This window comes from Dermacentor variabilis, chromosome 6 (genome assembly GCF_050947875.1).
Source record: "Dermacentor variabilis isolate Ectoservices chromosome 6, ASM5094787v1, whole genome shotgun sequence".
Lineage (NCBI taxonomy): Eukaryota > Metazoa > Arthropoda > Arachnida > Ixodida > Ixodidae > Dermacentor > Dermacentor variabilis.
Window position 1 is genome coordinate 43,267,773 of NC_134573.1, and position 26,222 is coordinate 43,293,994.

At 45.6% G+C, this 26,222-nt stretch overlaps 1 protein-coding gene across 1 annotated transcript in view; it reads left to right on the plus strand.

The window, feature by feature from the left end:
- Nucleotides 1–25,503, plus strand: part of LOC142584763 (uncharacterized) — a 72,602-nt gene extending 47,099 nt beyond the window's left edge. Inside the window, exons 3-5 of the mRNA XM_075694999.1 lie at nt 14,729–14,874; nt 17,452–17,584; nt 20,640–25,503. Coding sequence (XP_075551114.1) covers nt 14,729–14,874; nt 17,452–17,584; nt 20,640–20,898 — 538 coding nt within the window. The 3' untranslated portion in view covers nt 20,899–25,503. The remainder of the gene's footprint in view (nt 1–14,728; nt 14,875–17,451; nt 17,585–20,639) is intronic.
- The last annotated feature ends 719 nt before the right edge of the window (nt 25,504–26,222 follow it).

Below are 26,222 nucleotides of genomic sequence, written 5' to 3' on the forward strand. Positions count from 1 at the left end.
ACTGCAAGCTTCGCGACTTCTACAAGGCCTGCACAGTCGCCACGCAATTTATTGGCCGTTTTGGTCGAAGGAACCGCCGCAATTGCGCTTATTGATACTGGGGCTGCAGTTTCTGTTATCGCCGAAAAGCTTTGTCGCAGCCTCCATAAGGTCACAACGCCGTTAGCTGGTATGCTTCTAAGCACCGCGACTGCGCAGCATATAGCCCCACTTGCTCAATGTACTGCAAGCGTGGTCATCGACGGCATTGCCTATGTTGTTGAATTTCTCGTGTTGTCATCATGTTCACATGACATTATTCTCGGCTGGGACTTCTTGTCTCACCATCGTGCCATCATCGACTGTGCCCGGGCCGAAGTGGCGCTCTTCCCGCTTGCTGATGCCCCGCTGCCTGACCCCTCTGAACAAAAAGCCTCCAAGCTTACTATTGTGTCCGATACGGACATACCACCCGACATGTGTGTGCTTGTGCCCGTCTCTTGCTCTACCGCGCCAGACGCTACAGTACTTTTTACACCGTCGCCGATTTTTCTACGTCGCAAGGCCCTACCTCTCCCGTTTGCCGTCCTCACCACTGTGTCTGGATTATCCTCAATGCTTGTGTGCAACCCGTCTCACTACCATGAGACGTTACTGCGCGGCGAATCACTCGGTCGTGTTCAGCCCCTTGACCCGCTTCACATTCTCGATGTTTCCGACGAGACGGCCTGTTATGAACTCGACGCCCTGACTTCTCCCGTGCCGTGCACATCTTCATCATCATTGCCGTCGTCGTCAGACGTTCTTGAATCTGTCGTAGACGCCGATCTGCCGCCTCCATATCGCCAGCAAGTCCTCGCGCTTCTTCAGACTTTTCGCTCGTCGTTTGACTGTGACCAACTATCTCTGGGGCGTACGCCAACCGTCACTCACAGCGTACACACTGGTTCCCATCCTCCTTTACGCCAGCGACCATACCGCGTGTCGGCAGCCGAGCGACAGATCATTAACGAGCAGGTCGATGACATGCTGCACCGTGGCGTCATTCGCCCTTCCCACAGTCCTTGGGCGTCTCCTGTAGTATTAGTACGCAAGAAGGACGGGTCAATACGCTTCTGTGTGGATTACCGTCGATTCAATAAGATCAGTCGTAAAGATGTCTATCCGCTGCCTCGGATAGATGACGCCCTCGACTCCTTGCAAGGCGCGGAGTACTTCTCATCTTTGGATCTCCGCTCCGGCTATTGGCAAGTGCCGATGGCTGATCATGACTGTGAGAAGACAGCTTTCATCACGCCCGATGGCTTGTACGAATTTACCGTAATGCCATTCGGGCTCTGCAACGCGCCCGCTACTTTCGAACGTATGATGGACACCATCCTTCGCAACTATAAGTGGAAAACATGCCTGTGCTACCTTGATGATATCGTGGTGTTTTCGCCAGATTTCCCGACGCACCTCGTTCGCTTGCGTGAGATACTGACCTGCCTTACGTCTGCTGGCCTCCAACTTAACATCAAAAAGTGCCGTTTTGCTGCTCGCCAGTTAACAATATTGGGTCACGTTGTATCGAACGACGGTGTGCTTCCTGACCCAGCCAAGCTTCGCGCGGTCGCAGAGTTTCCGACGCCCACTGCTCTTAAGGCGCTCCGCAGTTTTATAGGGCTCTGCTCTTACTTTCGGCGTTTTGTGCGCAATTTTGCCACTATCATCGCACCACTGACCAGTTTGCTTACCGCTACCAACGGCATCTCCGCGTGGTCAACTTCCTGTGACGAAGCCTTCCAGCAACTACGTCGCCTACTTACTTCGCCACCGATTCTTCGACACTACGATCCCACAGCGCCTACAGAGGTACATACGGACGCCAGCGGTATCGGACTTGGTGCAGTCCTCGCACAACGGAAAGACGGCTATGACGAGTACGTCGTCCCATATGCGAGCCGCACTTTAAAAAAGGCAGAGGCCAACTACTCTAACAAAAAAGGAGTGCTTGGCCATTATTTGGGCGCTCGTCAAATTTCGTCCATACCTATATGGTCGCCCTTTTGACATTGTCACCGACCACCCTTCACTTTGCTGGCTGTCCTCGTTGAAAGATCCGTCAGGTCGCCTAGGCCGATGGGCACTCCGCTTACAAGAATATGATATCTGCGTTGTCTACCGATCGGGCAGAAAGCACTCTGACGCCGATGCGCTTTCCCGATCGCCGCTACCTTGTGATGTGGCTTCAGTGTCTCCTCTCTTCGCATCCATGTCAGCCTTCAACGTCACTGACATGCCGGACGAGCAGCGTAAGGATCCCCTGCTTTCAACTATGCTGAATTTCCTCCACGACCCATCCGCCACACCCTCTTCTCGAACACTTCGTCGCAAAGCCGCTCACTTTACTGTCCGCGACAACGTTCTTTGCCGCAGAAATTATTTGTTTGATGGTCGCAAATGGCTCCTGGTGATACCACGACACATGCGTTCTGACATATGCGCTTATTTTCATGCTGCTCCTCATAATGGTCACGCCGGTGTTCTGAAAACGTATACTCGGCTAAGGCAGCGTTTCTACTGGCACGGCATGTATCACTTCGTGCGCCAGTACGTACGCGTTTGCACGGCGTGCCAACGGCGTAAAATTCCACAGCGCCGTCCTGGTGAGCTACAGCCGCTGCCCTGCCCGGCTCGGCCCTTCGATCGCGTTTGCATAGACCTATAGGGCCACTTCCCTGCAGCTCCTCGGGTAACCGATGGATAATTGTAGGCGTCGACCACTTCACGCGCTACGCCGAGACTGCCGCACTCCCGGCGGCCTCTGCGCGCGAAGTTGCGTTCTTCATCTTGCGGAACTTCGTTCTTCGACATGGCGCGCCACGTGAACTGCTCAGCGACACGGGACGTGTCTTCTTGTCCGAAGACACGTCCGAATTTGGCGGCAGCAGTTGCGGCGGCATGTCCTCCTTCTAAGAAAATTCTTCTTGCCAACAGGTTGATCAGTGGCCTGTGTTCCTGCTCGTCCTTGGTTCCTGCGTCGTCTGTGGCCACCGTGGTTTCATTTCCACGTGCGCTTGCACTCGCTGCGAGTGCTTCAAGCGTCTGAGCCCTGTACTGCCTGCTGCGTCTGCGAGGACTGCACGTGACTTCAACGAGGACCATATAAGGACGCACACAACGGCACTGATTCAATTTGGCGGCAGCAGTTGCGGCGGCATGCCCTCCTTCTAAGAAAATTCTTCTTGCCAACAGGTTGATCAGTGGCCTGTGTTCCTGCTCGTCCTTGGTTCCTGCGTCGTCTGTGGCCACCGTGGTTTCATTTCCACGTGCGCTTGCACTCGCTGCGAGTGCTTCAAGCGTCTGAGCCCTGTACTGCCTGCTGCGTCTGCGCGGACTGCACGTGACTTCAACGAGGACCATATAAGGACGCACACAACGGCACTGATTCAATTTGGCGGCAGCAGTTGCGGCGGCATGTCCTCCTTGTAAGAAAATTCTTCTTGCCAACAGGTTGGTTTATTACTTCTGTACACTATCTAAAGATTAATTCTGCCGCAACTGCTGCCCAAACTTCTTGTTTCACTGTTCGTAGTGTATATACTTCACTATGCCTACCACAGCGGAACTGGCGAAAAAAATTGCATCTCTTGAAGCAGTGCTGAACGAGAAGTTGGCCACACTGATCGATGACTTAGTGTCACGAATTAACATCAAGCTACAGAATGTAGGATTAGGTGAGCACGCTTCACTCTGTGAAAGTGTGCAGTTCATGAACAAGGAACTAGACACGATAAGACTAAAACAGGAAGAACTCGTAACCTCAAACAAGGCGCTCTTGTCGCGTAACGAAGCACTCGAAAGAAAAGTGGCTGATTTAGAGCAATATTCGAGAATGGATAATGTGGAAATTAAGGGAATCCCTACATCGCAGGGTGAAGACTGCGGAGTCATCCTGAAGCGAATTTGCGATGCTATCGAGTACCCTCTCTTACCCGCTAATATCGACACGGCTGACCGTGTGGCCTCTAAATCAAATGAGAAGAGCATCATTGCTCGCTTCTGCTCACGCGATAAAAAAAAAAGAGTTCATGAGGAAGGCAAGAAGAGCTAGGCTTCGCACTGACCACATTGGTTTCACAGGTGGCACTAGCACGCCTGTCTATGTAAATGACCACTTGACCATTGATAACAAGAAGATGTTCTCGAAGGCGCTGGCACTCAAAAAATAAAATAAGTGGAAATACTTATGGACAGAAAACTGCCAGATAAAAGCCCGCAAAACTGATGATAGCAGGGTCTATCGCATCTTCACTGAGTCCGACCTTCGAATCTTCACTTAATTCACTGTAAATATTTTTTTCCCTTTTTTCCATGGCCTTGCTCTACCCTGTTGACGTAAAATCTTGTCTTACCGCAAAAAAACGATCACTCATTCACTTCAATGCTCGTAGCCTTCGAAAGAAAATAGATGGAATTAATAACTTCATTGCCTCACTTCACCATGTCTTCACATTTATCTGCATATCGGAGAATTGGCTTTCTGATTCCGACAACAACATGAGCGGTTTTCCATCTTATCAACCGGAGTATTGTCATCGTCAATCTAACAGTCATGGTGGCGCCGCCATTTTTGTTTCACAAGCTGTCACCTACGCTCGCAGATTTGATCTGGCAGTTAACGTGAATCATTGTGAGTCTGTGTGGATAGAAGTCGATCGGTCATTCCTTAATAACAATAAAAACTTGATCCTTGATTGCATTTATCGCTCACCGTCATCTTCGCTTAACGATTTCTTGCTTTCTCTTGATGCAGTATTGTCGAAGTTAGCTTTTGAAAATAAGGATGTGGTGATTGTAGGTGATATTATTATTAACTTGCTTGACACTGAAGCTACCTGGTACACAACTTACACAGACTGTTTTGCTGGATTCGGTTTTGAATCACTCATTGACTGCCCAACTAGGGCAGCCTCTCGTGGGAGCAGTACGCTTATTGATCACGTGTTATCTAACATATCACCACCGCCTTGCTCCGGGGTTATTAATACTGACATAACCGATCATTTTCCTGTTTTTCTTACATTTAACAATGAAATACATGAGAACGATAATAGCTACTTTTCTTCCGTATTTAGTGCAAATACCTTTATTGAAGCCATCAGTAAAACTGATTGGTCGCCAATTAATTCTATGTCTGATCCCGAAGAAGCACTAAGCAAATTCTGCAGTTCATTTTTATTGGCCGTTTCAACTAACACACGCACTGTTAAATGTGGGAAAAAGTATAAATATCCGTGCAACCCATGGATGACGGACGGTCTTCTGGAAAGTTTAAGAAAGAAGGAAAACATGTACAAGAAAACTAAACGTCAGCCCTTTAATGCTAGACTAGCTAGACGCTATAGTAGGTACTGTAAATTACTGAATGCTTTACTTAAACAGGCAAAAAAAAGTGCTATGAAAATAAATTTGATCAGAATAAGGACAACCCCAAAAAGCAATGGCAGTTATTGAACTCTTTTCTAAACAAATCGTCTGTTGATGCCTCTATAACCAAAATAAATTACAATGGTCTCACTCTTTCTGAGCCCAACGAAATTGCTAACGCGTTTTCGGACTACTTTTCGTCTGTTTACACTAATAACAACATACATGCGCAGTTTCATAATACTTTGAGCCGTACGACACAATCATTCTTTTTGTTACCAGCTACACCAAATGAAGCGTGCTCCACGATTGCTAACCTTAAAAATACAGGGCCTGGCTTAGACAATATTTGTGTCAGGCATTTAAAACTGGTTGCGCATTTAGTTTGTGACACGCTCTGTAATATTATCAACCTTATGTTCAAAGAAGGTGCATTCCCTTCATTTTTAAAAAATGCCAAGATTATTCCTGTTTTTAAAAAAGGCGACAAACATACAGTTAATAATTACCGATCAATTGCAATTCTTTCCTGCCTTAGTAAACTCATTGAGAAATTATTTGTTAAACGTCTTAATAACTACTTAACAAAGTTTAAATTGCTAAAGAACAATCAATTTGGTTTCCGCCCAGGAAGTTCCACGAATCTAGCTGTTCTATCTCTAACTGACTACATAAAAAAATGTATTGACTCGGGAAACTTAGTCGGATCTGTATTTTTAGACTTCAGTAAAGCGTATGACACGGTTAACCATCAAGCCCTGTTTAATAAACTTGACTCTTATGGTATAACCGGTCCTGCGCTAACATTCTTAAAAAATTATTTACGTGACCGGCCATACACAGTACATGCAGCAAATACTTTCTCAGTAACAAAATGTATTAACCAAGGTGTACCACAGGGATCAGTTCTGGGCCCTTTGCTTTTTCTTTTATATATTAATGATCTTCCGGGTTCTCTTAACTCCACCAACTGCGTTCATTGCATTTTATACGCAGATGACACAACCATAGCTTCATCTGACAAATCTGTTACTACTCTTACTTCTAAGTTAAATATTGCATTAAGTAACATTATAAAATGGTGTAGCAACAATTACTTAGTTCTTAATCCTTTAAAAACTAAATTTATGTTATTCAAAAGTGCTCAAAGGGCCTTAACTTCTATTCCTGAAGTAAAGCTTGGAAGTCATTCAATTCCCGTTAGCACCGATGTCACTTTTCTTGGCATACATCTTGACCCTAACCTTACATTTCGCTCTCACTTCCAACATCTCAAGCACAAGACTGCGTTTGGTATACGTGCATTAATTAAAGCTCGCCCTTTGTTTTCTCGTGAGGCTCTGCTAGCGTTGTATTATGCGTTCATTCATAGTCACATTAATTACGGCATTGTTTCATGGGGCAACACGTACGCTTGTCACTTATCATCAATTCAACATATCCAAAATCAGTCAATACGCATTATCACTTCTAGCTCCATGCAATCCAATGCCTCTTTGTTACTTCGCGCGTATAATATTTTGCCTATTAATAATTTGTTCCAGTTTAACATACTCGTCTTACTCCACAAGTTGCTTCATAATAACCTTATGTATCCGTTCATTGCAACTGACCTTTTGCAGAATAAAAATATGACCAGATTTGCAGCTAACAACAATTTCTTGTTACCCATGGTTCATACCAATTACGGCAAAAAAACATCTTCCTTCGCTGCAATTTCTCTTTGGAATGAATTACCATCAACCATAAAATCCTGTACTTCTCTTGCAATTTTTAAAAATCACCTTAAGCATCATTTACTGCGATAACTTAACTACGATCTAGCGGTGTACCTCTGACATTTATCTCACATGTCATTTGTTGTATTTCATCCATGCTTTTTTCCGACTTTCTGTTATAACGTGCTTTTTTCGTGTTTGATTGTAAATGACATGTCTAATGATGTATTTGATCTGTAGATGTTGTTTATAATACGCTAATTTGCTGACTATTTGTATCACCATCAATGTTGTTATTATTAACCGAGGGTCCCACTACAGTTCTTTCACTTTGGGACCCTCGTCTGTATATTTCTCATGTAATTACTTCTTTTTTTTTTTTGGAACGAATAAATCTGAATCTGAAATCTGAATCTGAAGTCATCCAAGCCCTTCTCGCTGCATGCAGCATCGTTCACCGCAAGTCTACAGCCTACCACCCGCAAACGAACGGCTTGACAGAGAGGTTCAACCGCACACTCGGTGACATGTTGACTATGTACGTCGCCTCGGATCACAGTAACTGGGACACTGTTTTGCAGTTCGTCACCTATGCCTATAATACGGCCACACAAGCTACCACTGGCTTTTCGCCCTTTTTTCTGCTGTATGGACGAGAGCCCTCGTGTACTATGAACACAATGCTCCCATACCGACCCGACGCTTCCGAATGCACGCCTGTGTCTGAAGCCGCCAAATACGCCGAGGACTGTAGGCAGCTCGCGCGAACCCTTACGAGCGCTGCTCAAGGTCGTCAAAAGCTGCGGCGTGACAGTGGCGAGCTTACACCAGTTTTCCCGACTGGTTCCCTTGTTTGGTTGTGGGTCCCGCCTCACAGCCCTGGCCTTTCGACCAAACTACTTGCACGCTATGATGGCCCCTACCGCGTCATAGACCGTACCTCCGCTGTCACCTACGTTGTAGAGCCTGTGACACCTTCACCCGACCATAGGCATCGCGGGCGTGACACGGTTCATGTCAACCGACTTAAGCCGTACTATGACCCCCTCATCCTACCTACGCCGTAAGTCGCCAGGATGGCTCCTCTTCTCTCCCGGGGGCCATTGTGGTGAAGAGGAAGACGAAGAAGGCGCTCTTGTGTCGGCTGTGCGCGCGATCAGCGTTCGCCTACTGCCAGTGCGACTAGACTGTGCCTAGTGCCTTATAATAAATCATCATATTACAGCAGGGTCATCTCTAATGAATGCAGGGAGAGTGACTTGATAGTAATGTGTCCGCGCTTTATTTACTTTAGTTGCCAAATTTCTTTTCAGTTCATCAAAGTTCTAGGGTGTTACGTCTCTACGCTTTCTATGTCGCTTGAGTCTACGCTTAATATGGATACTATCCCTAGAGATCCATATATTTTTACGGTTCTTACGTACCTTCCGGAATAGGACATATTGTTCAACGGAGAATATGACTGCCTTTTTAAATTGTGCCCACAAGGCATGAACATCACCATGCGTACTGTGGTTTAGTGCAGTGTCTAAGTAATCTGTAATAGATGTATCATCAGCGCGGTCAAAGTCATTAATGCACACTGAATGAGTACTCGAGTGCCCTGCGGACCTTCGATAAGACCAAGAAAAAAACAATAAGCTGTGATCCGACACAGCAGGTTCACTACTAATAACACCATGTAAAAACATATCACTTACAAAGAATAAGTTCAACACAGCACTGTTGCGCGTAGGTTCACAGGCAAATTGATCAAGGTTCAGAGCTAACGTTGTGTCTAAAATAACATCACTCAATTTAGATTGCCCGTAAACTAATTTGTCCCATTTAATAGCTAGAAGGTTGAAATCCCCTGTAATAATCACGTGTCGTGGGTGGTTTAGAAGCAGATGGGCGTAAACTTGTTCGAGAAATGACTCTGACATTCCAGGGGCTTTATAAACAACACAAAGCATAAATGTAACAGCATTAACAGCGACGTTCAGAAACAGGCTTTCGTGATCATGAATCTGGTTTCTCAGACCTACATCAATACCGAGTTTAGAAATAACAGCAACTCCTCTGCCACGTGTGCCGACTATGCGGCTGCCGTGGCCGGGATTCGATCCCGCGACCTCGTGCTCAGCAGCACAACACCATAGCCACTGAGCAACCGCGGCGGGTGCCGAAATATATTCATCTTCGTCAAGACCCCCTTGTGCAAAATTGTTTAAAAGACAAAGTGTATATTTCAGTTGACAATGTGAGTGCTTTTGCTTCATTTGATGCCGGGGCTGCAGTTTCTGTTATGAGCCTGTCCATCAAAACTTGTCTTGGACGAAAAGTTGTTTTGTTGGGATCAGTACGCTATCTTTCGATGAATTGGCGGGGAAATCTTACGCCTACTTGGGGTCTGTTCTGTTTCAGTTATGATAGAGGACCAGACATATCGAAGGGAATTTACTGGGCTCGCACGCGCAATGTATGACACTATTTTAGGAATTGATTTCTTGCGTGAGTGGGGGGCAACTTTGGACTGTGTCACTGGTGCGATTTCTCTTCGCCGCGACGCGCGAACTTGAATGAAAGATAGTACCAGTGATGCCACAGACGTTCTCTCCGTGTCGCAAGATGTGTGTTTGCTACCTCAGACTGCAATATTTGTACCTGTCCACACTTCTCGCCCTCGTACGGGTTCTTGTTGTGGTTTAGCCGAGCACGATTATAACAACGCACTGAAGAAAAATGTGATAGTCCCTCGCTCCCTCCTTGTCACGACTGATGGTTGTATTGGAATGCATCATGTAACCGCGCAAACAACAAGGGACAAAGAAGGAAACACACAATAGAGGCGCGGTTATATTTGTCCCTTGTTGTTTGCGCGGTTACATGATGCATTCCAATATCGACCACCAACTAACCCGCCTATCCCTGTTAAATATGATGGTTGTACTCATTTGTGGACAGTGAACGTGTCAACCAAATCCATACCATTACCGCTAGGACTTAAACTGGCAAATTTTGACGCCCTTGTCAGCGTCAAAATGGACGAAATGTCAACTGCCGAAAAAACATCCAACCCCGATTGCAGCCATGATAATTGTGCTGACTTTAAGCGCATGATTAACAAGTCGCTGTATTCTAGTGAGCAGTGCCTGCTTCAAGGAGGGCTCGCTCGCTACGCCACAGTGTTCGACGTTGCTCAAGACCAATGAGCGTCCCATACACCTCCGGTGTCTCGTATGCAACACCATATCCATACAGGGCAAGCGACGCCAATTCGTCAGAAGCCTTATGGCCTTTCACCTTCAGAGAGAAAAGTCATCGCCGAGCAGGTCAAAGAAATGTTGCGGAAAGGAGTGATCCAGGAATCATGTAGCCCCTGGGCTGCTCTTGTGATCCTAGTCAAGAAGAAAGACAGCTCATGGTGATTCTTTGTGGACTATCGCCACCGAAACACCTTCACAAAGAAATACGTGTACCCTTTACTACGAATAGAAGACGCCGTCGACTGCCTCCACTCCGCGTCGTATTTCTCTTCTGTTTATTGACGGTCAGGATATTGGCGAATTCCCATGCACCCCTCAGGCAAGAAGAAGACGGCGTTCGTGACACCTGACGGCCCCTTTGAGCTCCACGTTAAGCCCTTTGGCTCGTGCAACGCTCCAGCGACATTCTAGTGATTTATGGATACCGTGCTCCGCCGACTCAAGTGGGGAAATTTGCATGTGCTATATATACGACGTCATTATCTACGCCCGGACATTTCAGAAGCCCAATCAGCGCCTGTCGGTCGTTCTTGACTATATCCAGCAAGCTGGCCTTATTTTAAACTCGAAGAAATCTCATTTCGCTGAGCCTCAAGCCCTCTTACTAGGATTTCTGGTCGACAAATACGGCATACGACCAGACCATGAAAAGATAGCAGCAGTTCGCGACTGCCAACCTCCACACACTGTGAAAGACCTGCGATGCTTTTTAGACCATTGCTCATATTTCCGGCGCTTTCTCAAGAATTTCGCACAGCTTGCCTCTCGCCTCACGTCCGTGCTTCACAAAGACACCTCATACTTGTGGACTGCTGACTGCGAGTCGGCGTCTCAACAGTTGAAATTTTTGTTGACTTCTGGACCGGTTCTGCAGCACTTTGATCCGGAGGCGTCCACTGAGCTGCATACTGAAGCCAGCGGGGGGGGGGGGGGTTGATGTTGTGCTTGTTCAGATCTGCGGTGGCCGTCAGTATGTCATTGCCTATGCTAGTCAGACACTTACAAAAGCTGAGAAAAACTACACCGTTACTGAACTTGAGTGTCTAGCAGTCGTCTTCGCCATTAAAAAGTTCCGTCCGTGTCTACTAGGCCGTGCATTCACGATAGAGACTGATCGTCATTCACTCTGTTGGCTCGCTTTGCGCCTTCAAGAGTACAGCTTTTCCGTTAAACCGCAAGAGCGGACGGTGTCACACGGATGCTGATTCCCTATCCCGTCTCCCTTCATCGCACACTAAAGCTGAGGATGATTACTTCGATGGCTACCTAGTTTCCACATCTTCCAACTTTCCAGACCTGAGTACCTTCGAGAGTGAGCAGCGTTGCGACCCTACCTTGATATCCCTATGATCAGCTGCACGTGAGCCAGCAGGAACAACACCGTTTATTTTTCGTAATGGTTTGGTGCACAAAAAATTACTCTGCTGGTGGTCCTTCATTGCTTCTAGTTGTGCTCGAAAACCTGGGCCCTGCTGTCCTTCGTTCCATGCATGACGATATCACGTCCGGGCACCTTGGCTTCGCACGCACACTACACCGACTTTGCCAGAAATTTTTCTGGCCCGAGCTCTGGAAAACAACGAAACAGTATGTCGCCAGCTGTACGGTTTGCCACCGCCACAAGCAAACGACGACGGCTCCAGCCGGCTATTTGCAGCCAGTTGGGCCACCGACATTACCCTTTGAAGAAGTCGGCATAGAGTTGCTCGGCCCGCTCCCCAAGAGGTCAGCTGGCTACCACGGTATTATAGTATGCGTAGATTACCTTTCTCGCCACACGGAAACGGCGGCACTTCCATCTGGCACTGCAGCAGATGACTCTTCATTTTTGTTGCGTCACGTCATACTCCGTCATGGCGCTCCACGGGTTGGTCATCAGTGACCGGGGACGGCAATTTACTGCCGACATCGTTGAATAACTTTTACGGCTTTGTGGCTTGCATATCGTCATTCCACTTACCACCCGTAAACCGATGGCCTCTCGGAGCGGACGAATCGAACCCTTACCAACATGTTATCAATGTATGTCGCTGCTGACCACGAAAATTGGGACGCCGTCTCATATTTTGTAACGTACGCGTACAATAGTGCCAAGCACTAAGTTACTGGATACGCGCCGTACTTTTTGCTGTTCGCATGCGCTCCCCAGAGCTTCCTGGACACTAGCCTACCTTTATCGTCTCAAGAGGGTCCTTCCATCGCCAAAACTCTGTGTCGTGCTGAAGAAGCACGTCGACTGGCGCATCTGAGGACGTTGTCCTCACAAGGCCACATCAAGATTCGCTATGATGTGCGGCATATCCTCGTCAGCTTTACTCCCGGTGACTAGGTTTTTTTGTGGACACCTGTACGCAAAAAGGGATTGTACCGCAAGTTTCTCGCCACTTACACGGGACCATTCGTTATACTCAGTCACTTGAGTGATGTGAACTATGTCGTCGCCAAGGTGACGGCAAGTAATCGGAATTCATGCGCGACACAAGTTGTTCACGTGGCCACAATGAAGCAGTAGCAGTAGTAACTCGCTCAGCGAGCTTCGTCTGACCCCGGGGAAAATGTCGCAGCACTGTGCTACTGAAGCATAGAAAGAAGAAGTAGAGTGGACGCGCATTATCTCGGGGTACTCTGCGCCGGCTGGGCCTTGCCTGTGGCTTCCTCCTGGATCTCGTTTCACCCTGTAAATAAACACCTTTCGTAACAGTACATTAAACTGGAACCAAATAAAAGATTCGCCAACAATCAAGAATCATATACAGCAGTATACCATGCCGCTGTATGCTTTCTTTTTTCATTCAGAAGTGCTGTATACATCTTAATCGGCAATGAAGAGCTCGCCAACTACATTGTTCTCTTGTACACGAAAAGATTACATTAGGGAGCCACTGAATAGCACTTCAGCTGATTCCTAATGACTGCGGGATGGCGAGCAATGTTTGGGCGGATGGACAACAACTTGAGCATACACGCGTTGGTGCAGTCAGCATTTGCGCTTTGGAGATTTGATGTATGCACAAACGCTACTTTCTTCTACTATAGATACGGAGCGCTTGCAAGCTGCACTGAGTAGTTTCAGACCAATTTGACGGACTAATTATTTTTCAGCCAAGCTGAAAATCAGCTCTTCTCCTTTTCACCCCCATGAGATGGCGCCATGGCAGTTTACTGCACAGTCAAACTTGGGGCGGTATTCACTCTCCAGTAAGCGCGCACACCCGCGCAAAAACATCTATACTGACTGGCATCCAAGATATTGCAGACAATTTTGCCTGTTTTCTGCGTTTGCCCTTATTGCGAGCTACAACGTCAGTGCGTTCAATAAATAGTTGATTGCTTAGCCTGAGGTGAGAGTGCGGCAGTGTTCGATTGCAAAGGCGGTGTTAACCTTGTGTGCGAGAAAAGTCTTGACCTTAAACCAATAGTACCGGTTTCCATGCCCCCACCTCTTTCTAAGACAAATTGAAATTGTGTGAACGGTTGCACACTGAGCGTAAGTTTAAAAGCATGATTACATCGTCTGTTTCACTTTTTCTTCGACTGCGAGGCAAGTATATTCAGTTTTCACTTAGTGCGTTTATCGTGCAGCTTGAGACCGACTACTTTCCAGTTGTTCGCCCTTAAAGTTTACTACAAATAATAAAAATATTCCACTGTGTTTTCTACGGCGACGCATAACGAAAGCTATGCGTCAAAGAAATTAGTAAAGCAGCGGTGCCCGTCGCTGGCAATTAGAAAACGGCAGTTAGAAAATACAACGGGTAATTTCTCTATTTCATTGAGTTCAGCGGTCATCGCCACTTCATCTCTGATAATCACAGGCTTCAATAATTTGTCACCAAAAATACGCCTAATTATTTTTTACCGCGCTATTTTAAGGGAATTTCGCGGCTTGTACTGAACCCTAAAAATGTTTACGCACTTCGCGGACTACTTTGTCCCAAAATAATATTCGTAGTCCATATTGCTTCCGTTTCCTTTCTTGAAAACTCCTCGCTTGCTACTTTCCTGTCAATAAATCTATGAAGCGCTGATAACGCGCATGCTATTTTTCACAGGAAAGTGGCGGGCGCAGAGTTTAAAACAAAGGAAAGGCTAACAAGGCAGCTGGCGGTAACTGTTTAGAGAGAAAATAAGCCCCAAATGGTGCAAACGTTTCTTAGAATGAAGCATGCTGAACCCTTGTGTTCAAGTCTTAATAAGTTTACAAAAACTGTGCTCCAAATTCGGTTATGTAGTCAAATATAGAATATATTACAGTGTTTTATCCAGGCTGTAGAGTTGTATGGTATAATCTCGCACAAGTAACATACCACGCAAGAAAGGCTAACAAGAGGCTCGTTTTTATTGTGCTCGTTTCTGTTTTATTTCTTTGAGGAAACACATACAGGAGATTGAGTGCAACAAGCAGTTTGTCAGAGATTGTGTTCAAGGGGTGCCGAAGGCTGCGTCATTGCTGGCCCTAGATGCATTCCAGGACAACGTTGACGCCACCTGCACTGTCGGTTCTAAGCAGTACGAAGGTAAGGAAGTATTTTGAAGTGTTATCACTGTAAGTGCACCGCTTCAGAATGCAATTTTTATGCACTGTACTCGCTGCAGCACAAATCCGGATTCTCCCCAAAACGGGGTAACCCGTAACAATAACACGAAAGACTAGTGCGCTTCAGACGAGATCACCTTGAAAGGGCATCCTAAATGAAAGATTTTTTTTTCAATGGCGTCATATAAATGACTGGTAAATGACATCAGAAACATGATAGCTTTTGCGCGTTATTTAGTCTCAGCTAACCTGCGTTCCGTCTAGACGTGAACTTGTGTGTCACACATATGTGGCCAGACTGCTGCCACTAGGTGATGCTATGTGCGTCACACGATAACTCTGGCTCGAAACCCCACCTCATCTTTATGTTAACACTTCAAAAATATCATTCTGAAGCGGTGTACTTACAGCTACTATACACACCATTCATGAACTATGTACATATTACGACTACTTCTTCTGCGTATAGATATATCGATTTGCTTATACAAAAGTTGTGATCGTGCTAGAGGAGTCAGTGGCTTAAAGGTACAAGTTGATTAATATATTTTATAGATAACACAGATTCAGGAAACTACACTATCGCGCATACACACTGCATCTGTTCATGAAGACTGAAAAATTCCCTCTTATTGGTATAAATTATTTGTACGAATGTTTTGGTGTAACCTGTGAATATGCGCCAATATTCCAATAAAAACAAATATAATCATACTAGTGCCAATGTATACGCGTGCAAGTGGCAGGGTAACAAACAGTGGGACGCAAAGCTAACAATAATGCAAGGAGCTGCGGTAAAACTATTGTGAGAAAGATGATAGGCGTAAGGTTCATACATATAAATGGCAGCCATCCTACAAATCTGGCCGTCTACAAGACGTATTAAATAGGTGTGGTAAATCCACATTTCGACAGAGCACATACAACTTACTTGAGGGTAGATATAAGTAGCTCAAGCAGACGCCGAATAAAGAAGTCGAAGGTTCGTCCGAAAGGTGAAGCATCGATTGCGATAGCAATTTGGTAGATAGCTGTAATAATTAGGGATTGTAAGTCTTATCGGCCGTGAAAAGCTGTAAACATTCGCTTGCTAACTAAATTAATCGGCGTAATGTCACGCGTGCACATACAAACATGAACACATTTCACTCGATAACCTCACACACTGGCTGTCAAAACGCTGGAGTGAGAAAGCGCAGCAGCAGCAGGGAGCAAATTGTTCTTCGTGCTGCCTCTCGCTTCAACGCGAACTAAGCGGCGAGAACATAGTGCACACGAAACTATCAGCACTCGGCGCACTCTGTTCCCATCGCGGATTGCTTTCAAAAGAGGGCCCACGCGGCCGCGTTATCAGCAGCAGCCGCCAGAGTAGAACGTCCACCTTCCTGCCTTTCCCCCGGTGCATTGCTTGTGATGGAAAACGGTGCGCTTTCTCCCCGCTTTCCTCTCTTGCGAACGCGAGATTGCGCCACCATCGTCGGCTGACCCTCGCACGCTTTCAGTCGCACATGCAGCATACGGTGCGCGGCGACGATGTTATCAGCCTTCTACTTTATACGGAACATCACAGTGACGAAAGAAATGCGAATGGAGTGCCTATATAATTCCTATCGCTATAAAAACCGCATGAACTTGTATGCGCTGTAGGAGTTGGCGGTCGTAGCTGTAGGGAGGACCTTGACTCTTCTTCGGGACTTAGGCGAACAGGATTTATTTACATATCAAACAAGAGAGACATTCGACAGTCTAGCGTGGCTCCCAAATGGGGCCCGCAAGACGAAGCATACAGCAAACGAGCACACAGCTCACGAGTACATTGACGAGCACAGAGCACGACGACGAGCACCTCTAGCCGCCGACAACAGCTGGTTATATCCACCTCGTGTTCCCTAGAGCCCTAGGGGAGCAAAACGTTCGACGCCATCGTAAACCAGCCGCCTCTCTGCGGGACGTTTTACAAACACACACACGTACACACAGGTTTCAGTGCCCCCTCCGCGGGCAGATGACCATTGCAGCCGTCGTGGTGTCCATTGTCCTGCTTCCCCGTAGCCAGGTGGTCACGCCCGACCCCAGCCGGCGCCTCTAAATTCCAGAGCGGACCTCGCACAGTGGCCTTCGCCGCGGTCCATTGTCTGGTGTCTCGAAAATCGCATGGTGGATTAACGCCGCCGTAGTCAAGTTCTCCAAAGGAAGTTCACGGTTGGTTAGCACTGTCCTCGATGGGTCTCTGAAGGGCGCCCCCACCGCGGGTGGATCGAAACACGTGCAGCGGGCTGAAATAACCTGCACGTTGCCACCTCGGCAGGCCATTCCTAACAGCGCATATCGCTCTCGCCGCATTGCAGATCATGTGAAACATTTTGCAGTGCACTCGTTTATTTCTACTCCAAATAAATACAGTTTAACCATGAGTGCTAGAAAGAAAAAAAGTAATACAGGTGCTTAGCCGACCCTTTTATGTGTGATCATAGTCGTACTTTGTTTAGATTTATTTAGGTGTACAACCACCAAGGAGCCACATCATAATCTCTCATGTATGTCATGCTGTCCACAGCATACCAAAAGGCAATTGGTTGCATGAATTCCGTTGGAGGAAAGATCAACGCCTGCTTGAAGGGTCTCCATGGCAATCTTGAAAAGGCCATTGTCAAGGCACCCGCAAAGAACAAGATCGACTACGCATGCTGGTGAGTGTGGGGTACGCAATTCTACGGGGTGGAGGTGCTGGAAGAAAGTGCCTTTATACTGAGTGCAAATACTGAAAAGCATTGTAACTACGAAAATACAATATTTGCTCAATTGAACTGCGTGCTCTGGTGTAAAGTAAGAGCAGAGTATTACGGGCCACGGAGAGAATAGCAGTCGAGCGCACGTCACATTAGAGAGTTCTTGAACAGCGCTTGACGACTAACGCAAGTTATATTCAAGTATCTTTGCGGTGCATTACTTTGTGAAGTCCATCACGACTTCTAGCCTAACGTAGGGGGACGCAAACGTAAAGAGGACGCTCAAACGAAAGCGCCATCTTGTGCTCGTGTCAAAAATATCCAAGCCAAATCAATTAATTAGGAACCACTCGTTCGTTTCTATGCCGACGTATCTCGGTTAGGCTTACGGGCGCCAGAATTGCAGTACTATTTCCGGGATTAGACGTGCTCTACGCTCAGAATTAACGTTTCATGTGAGCGTAGGGGAATTGAAAGCTAATTTCAACAGTTACTGGCGATCAACGATTGGGGGAGCTTAGCCATCTACAGAATTCTTACCGAAGAGAAAGCCATGGGTGTCGCCATGTTTCAGAACGCCATATTTTAGCGTATACGCAAACATTACTTACGTCAAATACACCAGATAATCGTACTTTAACGCAGCCTATATAAAACAACAGTAGCCCAATAACGTACGCAGCATGGGTAGAGAGAACAATGCTATTTTTTGCGTACGTAATGCGTTTACGTTTGGTTGCAAACGCTATTCTAATACTCGCTAATGAGAGGACGCTTTCGCTCAGGGAACCCTGTCTATGTACATACGAAAGCAGGCATTTATTGGGCCAACCACTGCACCAAGTTTTAGGAGGTTTGTTAGAAATGATAGAAAAAGTGACGATCTAATGGATGTAAGAAAGAAATTTCTCACTTATATTGCCGACATTTTATAGAAATTATTCGAAATTGCGAAATTGCGAGAAAAATGTTACTGCGCATAGGCTTAGCTGCACTATAAACAACTCGAGATGGTCAAAATTAATCAGAAGTCGCCCACGCTACGTCGTGACTTGTGGTCTGATGGTGGTTTGGGCACAAAGAACACCTGAATTTACAGTTTTTTGGAAGCTTCGCTGGAGCTCGGTCGCGTCTGCTATGCTGCTACATAGCGCCAAGGGACGAGCAGTTGGGGACCGAATAGATCGGAGCTAGTGCCAATGCACCACGTCCTTCGTATCCCACGGGACCACCTTATGCGTGGCAACGTCACAAGACATACATCTTTGGTGGAAAGAAATAAAAATTGGTTCGCACAAAAGCAATTATACAAGTATATTATTTAGTGAAATCTCATGCTTGCCAGTATTTCTATAGGGCTTTGAAGGGAAACGACCTTCATTTAAGGTACTTTTACGAATGCGAATTTTACTGTTAGATGCGTCTGAAACAGAGAAATAAGCTACACCGCCGTACCGATTTCTGCCAGATAAGCTCCACTGAAAGGTGACAGGTAAAACTTATACTAAAGGAATTTTTATTTCTGGGCTGAAACATTTCAGAATATTTTGCCAAATTTTTACCGAATAAAATAAGGCACGAAATTGTGAAATTTTAAACAAATATCCGAATTCTGTAAAATGTATTTTTTGTACGGCCTAAAGCAGAAAAAAACAAGAGAAAGAGGGGTACGGAGGGGCTGGCTTTCTTAATTGTGACCACATAAAGCCAACAGACAATGACGCCAAGGAAAGCATCGGGGAAGTTAACCGTGGTTTAAATTGGAATGTAGAAAGTAATGAAGCCAAGGAGAATAAAAGGGGAGGAAACGATAATTTGTCACCGGTGAAAGCGGAACCCACTACCTGCGCACTACGCTTGCTTTGCACCACCAATCGCGCTACGGCGACGGCTATCAATTCGTCTAATAACTTAGGTACTTATGTTTACTAAATCTAGGACTTGGAATATTAAGCAATTCCACTCCGAGCCATGGCGTACGGATGTGGAACATCATTTTTTGCCCGATGGCGTCATGTAACACGTGATCTTAGGAGAGCAGGCACATGGCTAATAAACCCTCGCATGCTGCCTAATGACGTCAAAGCTGCCTGATTCAAGAACCCCACAATGAATAAATGAGAGCAGAAGGGGAACTGAGGGGCTCGATTTTGTTAATAATGCTCACATAAACCCAGCAAGCAATGACGCCAAGGAATGCATGGGAGAAGTTAACTGTGGTTTAAATTGGAATGTAGGAAATGATCAAGAAAAGGGAAATGAAAGTGGGGGGGGGGGGGGGATCGTCGGCCGAAAGAGGATGTTGCGCGTGCGCCGACCTTGGCTCTGGGTGGCGCTGACTAATAATCCTGGGGCTCGCTCTAGTTAACATAAATAGTCAAATTAATGGAAGGACTGATAGCCGTCGCCGAAGCACAATTGATAATGCAACGCACGTGTAATGCGGAAGTTGGAAGTTCGGCTCCCACCGGCGAGAAGTTATTCTTTCGTTCACTTTCATACCCGTTTTTCTTCATTATGTTCTACATTCCTAAAGAAGATAAGTATTTTGTGTTGGTCTTTGCTATACTTCCAGTCACTGTACCCTTCACGTGTTCTTTAAAAGTCCTATTGAAACTAGTATATTTAAGAATCATGCATATTACATCAATTTGACCACTTCACATGCTTTACATGATGCAGGCTACACGATCATGTCTTCTTTAACTGGTAATGTACGGATTTGTAAATTTTTTCGCGATATCTTAATTCATTTTCCTATGGGCGAGCTTTTCTCAATATATGTCAGTGCATAAAAAAAAATAAATATCTTTGTGACAATTCTAGCTGAGTTTTCGTTGCAAATGTAAAACAAGAAGCGTCAGTGGCTCCAATGCAGCTGATGCCCAGCAAAACACGAATTCTGTTCACACGTCTTTAGATAATCCTTCCACCTGAAGAAAGTTCAGCAATCGGTTAACTCGCCCGAGACCTATCCGCATGTTTGAAAGTCTAACCTCTTTGCGCTTCTGTGCAGCTCGTACGGTGAATTGGTGGACTGCCTCGAGTCAGTATTGGCGCCTTGCGAGGACGTCGGTGGCAAGGAGCTCACGATCAACCTGGTGGAGCAGGTGTTCGGCGAGACACTGAGTCTGGTGTGTGGCACCTATAGAAGGGGATCAGAGGCCTGTAAGGTTCTGCCCAAGTTGCCAGCGCTGGGCCCGAAAGACCCCAAGTTCGACGGCTACGTCGAGCTTTTCATCGAGATTGCCAACGCAGTTGGCCGTAGAAGCTAACATGTGGCTCCGTTTACTGCACACTCAAGCATTTTTGCTGGCGATAATTAACGACACGCAACTCACTCGCACTATAAACGTCGCGCATCCTCGTTCCTATGTAGGATGGACACTGCCGTGGTGATCGTCGGCCTGTTTATTACATATAGTTAATTAAAGGCACAAATGATCCCAAAAAAGCTAGATCAGAAGTCCACAAATAAATAAAGACATATTGGTAGCCTTGGAAGATCAGCCACCTTCATTACTGAGCCATCTAGAGTGATCACCAGCGACTGCACCACCCAAACAGATTCCTTCACAGTATGGAGAAGCGAAAAAGAAGGAACAGTCACCTTTAAAAAATATACTTGTGGAATAACTACTCCTGCAATATTAACGTAAACAAACTAGATCGTCTCATAGCCCTCTATGTAGTCCTGGTATCTGCCACTGGGCCACGCACAGAAGGAGGACAGTACTAAACAGTGGAATAGAGACTTCCTGATTGACCAAGCCACCTTAATATTTTAGCTGGGTCGGTACAACGTTTATGCCTGGCTCTCGCAAAATTAGATTAAAAAGGGGATAACTACGTTTGCTACCTACTCAATTTTCTGGTAAATTTCAGTATCTCTGACGTTGCATCACCTGGGTGATAGGAAGCTTTACTCAGTTCCCCCTAATGCGATAGCGCTATTTTACTGTGACAAGCTTAAAAGCTTGAACGTGCATTTTCGAGTGTTCCTGGGGCGCTATAACGTAAAGCTATTCTAAACTTTTCTATTCCAATTCTGCAATCAGCCCTCCGCCATTGTTAAAAAACTTTTTTGAACCACCCCCACTACGCCTGTTTGTCACGCGACGTCACGGAAACCGCGATGGCTCCCCATCTGATATGACGTGAACACACTAATCATGCATGACTGGGAAGAACAAAAGAAAAACTGTTATTTATGATTTGACGCTTCTTCGCCATTAGCGCTCGGCTAGTGGTCAAGAGTTTTCGGGCGACACCCACTTCACCTACTTGTCACGCGGCGTCACAAAACCGCGATAACTCGCACGTCAAATTACACGTTAAAGTTGTATCAATATGCCAGACCAAACTGATTTTTTTCTGAATAGCTGCAGGCTGCCCCGTTCCGAAAGCAATAAAAGATGGCTGCTGCCGATCGCTCAGGCACTGGCTACTCGCACTTGCCGGAGAGCATGGGTTTATTTTCATACAATAAAACTTTTTTGTGTGTTTGGCTGCGTAACGCTTTCGAGCACTTTCTATATGTTTACAACCTTGTTCTGCCAACTATTCCTCGCTGATCCGTCTCAGCGGCATTCTTAAGCTTCCACTGCGTGCCGTCGCGATCTTCGGCCAGCCACCGCAAGCTAAGGGAAAGCGGACCAATCACAGACGCCGGCACCACCTTCTTCATCCGCTTATCAATTTTCAGTGCACTGGCTGGGCCCCATCTAATCCCTCTCCACGTGCTCCTCGCCTCTTGTCAGCCAATTACATAAGACAAGCCGCTCAGTGTAGACAATATTATTCGTTGTTAAAGCCAACGAAAGTGACCTCCTGTAAATGAGGAGAGCGTTTGATTGGTCTCTTCAGACAACCCTGCGGGCCACCACCCAATGCTTGCGTCGGCGGTTACGTAAATTTGATGTCTGGAGATTCGAATAAACACATATTGGGATATTTTTACGCTATACGGCCCCTGTTTCCGTCGATCCTCTCTATTAAGCTGTCGTCAAGCCATAACTCAGTTCATTCATCGTCGTCAGGCCATCAGCATCGCCATATTGCGAGGAAAATGTTCAAACTTGGTCAACAAGCTTTATTAGGGATCAATCTCGTGGTCCTGAGGCAATGTGTATTTGGGAGCCCCACATGCCCCACATTGGGCAAATTATCAGAAATACCTTTATTTTACGGCGTGCACACTTTGAGAGGGTGCGCTGTGGTATGCAGTATGCATCACGACATTAGTGAATGTATTTGGAAGGACAGAACACCCAGCGCTGCGTGAAACATATGGAAGTTGTTTTAACATGATTGCGCTCTCCAATCTCTGAGCTAAAAAAAAAAGCACTCAGCGGACATAAAATTGCCGCTATTTTCTTATTTCATTTCGCAAAGCCTAAATCGGAAAAAAACAAAATAATAAAATGCAGTTCTTTGCCAAGCCGTGCAACATCTAACAAGCACAGATGCCTTTGACGAAGGTAGGTCTTGTAGAAACCCCCGCCGTGGTTGCTTAGCGGCATGCTTCGCTGCTAAGGACGAGGTCGCAGGATCAGATCCCGGCCACGCAGACGGCATTTCGATCGGGCCGAATAGTAAGAGCATCAATGTACTTAAATATAGACGCCCGTTAACGAACCCTAGGTGGTCAAATTCAATCCATAGCCCCTACTACGGTGTACCTGATAATCAGATCGTGGTTTTGGCGCGTAAAACCATATATTTGAAGGTCCTATCGAAAGGCTTGCCAGCCTTTCTGACGCACCTTATTCGTGCGTGTAACTTTTGCCATATAGTGTGCTACTTTATATGTCGGTCCCCTTCTAGATTTTGGATTTACAGATGCGTGCTATATTTTAACCAGCAGCAAATCAACCCATGTCGTGAGATATCTAAAAAAATTTAAGAATAATTGCACGTAACTGGAAAAAAGCACACGTGTAATACTGCTATTTTTTTCACTGAAAAGGTTATGCTTGGACAAGTTATTATTATTCTTTTTGCTAAAAGCCTTTTCACAGCCGGTAAGTTTACCTACAGTTTAAATTCTACATTTCGCTGTCAAATTTGAGTGCGTACTTCTGTACATGGCGACATGCATCGATCTTCTATCAAATTAAAATGTTTATAATACTAACTTACTTCAGTTGTACAATATCAGTGTGTGCCCTGCGGTTCAACATTATAGATAGAATGAAATTTATATTATTGTGCCTGTCTTCTTGCTCGGGACTGCTGTGAACCTTTCTGTGCAAGGCACTTTGTCTGAGAGTGTTAAAACAGATTAACTCAAATGTGCACTTCCGTCACTATAAAGATGCTGTCCCCGAGCGTGTTAAATATATGTTGTTAACAGGGAAATGATAGCTAGTTAGTTATCAATATATTGATGAAGGAAACTTTGCATTTCATTGAAAGTCGCTTGCCTAATCCTAATCTTGAAGCCGGGTAAGTTAGGCCTTCATTCGAACGTTTTTCGGCCCGTAAAACGCACAAGTTCAGTAAGGTAGCCAAATGTTTCAGAAAAGCGACCGTTGGCAAACATTAACGTGTTACGTACATAAAGAAATGACGTTGTCCTCACTGCACATGTTCCGTGTGCTATGGCGTTTTTGCAGTTGCCGTATAGTATGGTTATTAGTATTTGTCACGTTTAACGAACGAATACCATTGTCACGCATAGTGTCACCCATTACTCGCGCATCAATTCGAATCGTTCTAATTTTTGCGCTCTCGCTATCGTTCACTGTCAATAAATAATGCCTAATCCCTTGAAGACCGTTGAAAAGGGAAGTGGACCGAAACTTGGAGGTCAACAAAAAAGTCCTGGTACAATTTAAGCACCGCGCAAAGTGTAGTAGAATGAAACATGTTAAGCGTAATGTTAAGAGACAGGCAGAGCGTGGTGTAGATCAGAGAGCAAACGGCGATAGCTGATATTCTAGTTGACATTAGCATAAAAACATGGAGCTGCTTTTCTGGACTGTGCAGCCAGGACAGCCGAAATTTAGGCAGGGCGATGAAATTAGGAAAATTGCAAGCGCAAGATGGGAGTCAGCTAGCGCAAGACAGCGGTAATTAGAATTCGCTTGGGCCTGCGTCCTGGACTTGACATAAAAATAGGGTAATAATTATAAGGCTCTTGCTGTTTCTCAATTTGCCTGACTCCCTAGTTGATAGCAACTAATGACCTCAGACTATGAAGTTGTTCGGCGTCTGCGGTGTCTGTAAGTCAGGTGACACGTGTCGATGTGTAGCAATGGCAGGAGGTTCATGAATGATTATCTTGGCTTGAAGAGGACTCGAAGCCCCAGTTCACGCCCTACGTAGTCTCGTTATGTTTTGTTTAAGTCTGCCTTATCTTACGCTAAACTAAATGTTTTCAAGGGATGTACAACGATCCACAAAGCGCTCGTGTTTAGCGCAGTTGTACATTAGGTGCGTATCATGGTTGGTACGTACCTGTTCATGTACGTACATTGTGTTATTTGGCGTGTTATGCAGAGTGCCCCAACTACCATGCACCAAGATTTAAAGATATACAAATGTCACGTACCTGGACAGAACCATCACATTGTTGTTTGCCGTCGCTTACAGATACTCAGGTAAGTTTTTCATTCCACCTAATTAGAAAATTAGCCTTAATTAGTTATTCAACCTCTCAAATATTTATTTAGATGAAAATTGTCAATGAGAAAATTGCAGAGCCACATGAAAAACGCGTGATGCAGCCTTCTGTTGCTCAATACGTGCTAAATAAAAGTGTTTTTCCTAGCGTGAATGAAGCCCGCGAATACAGGCAAAGTGCCTCGAGCGGCCAGTCGCGCGGATATATTGCGCGTATTGGTGGGCTCCTTTTAGGCTCGCAAAAATATTTTACGTAGCACGTATTGATCAACAGAAAGCTGTAGCGTGAATTTTTCATGTTGCTCTCAAATTTTTAATTGATGCTTTTCATCTAATTATAATATTTGAAAAGTTGATTAAATATTTAAGACAAACTATGCAGTTAGGTGGAATGCAGAAAAATCTGAGTACCTCCGAGCGACGGCAAACAAGATTACCTTGGTTTTGTTACGTGCGGCAAATGCTACGTGGCATTTACATATTCTTATATATATTCTTATATATTCTTATATACACCCTTTATATTCAAGTGCACTTGGTCTACTCATCAGAAAAACTAAATGTCTCTCTGTCTACCAAATGTTGGGCATGTCGGCTGCGTATGATAATGGTGGGTAAATAAAGCACGAAAAGCCAAGGCAAGAGCTGAGACTGACACAGGACAAGTCACTAACCGCGAGTATCTAGTACTCTTTTCTGTACCATAGCTACTTCATGTAACTACTCACGTAAATAATATTGCATGCTTGTGCTACCTGTTCTAGCACCACCTTTTGTGCCTCCTTGAACTTTTGAGCAGAACTTTGCCTGTGGTCGTAATCCCTAACTACATTCAGTGTTCTGGCGCTCTTGTGTGATGAGATCTTTTCGCGGTACTACTAAGTGAAGCAGAAGCCATCCAAAGCCGACAATTTTTGCTTCAAGCTAATAATTATGAATAAAATTACCATCATCGCGCTATGCATCGGGTATG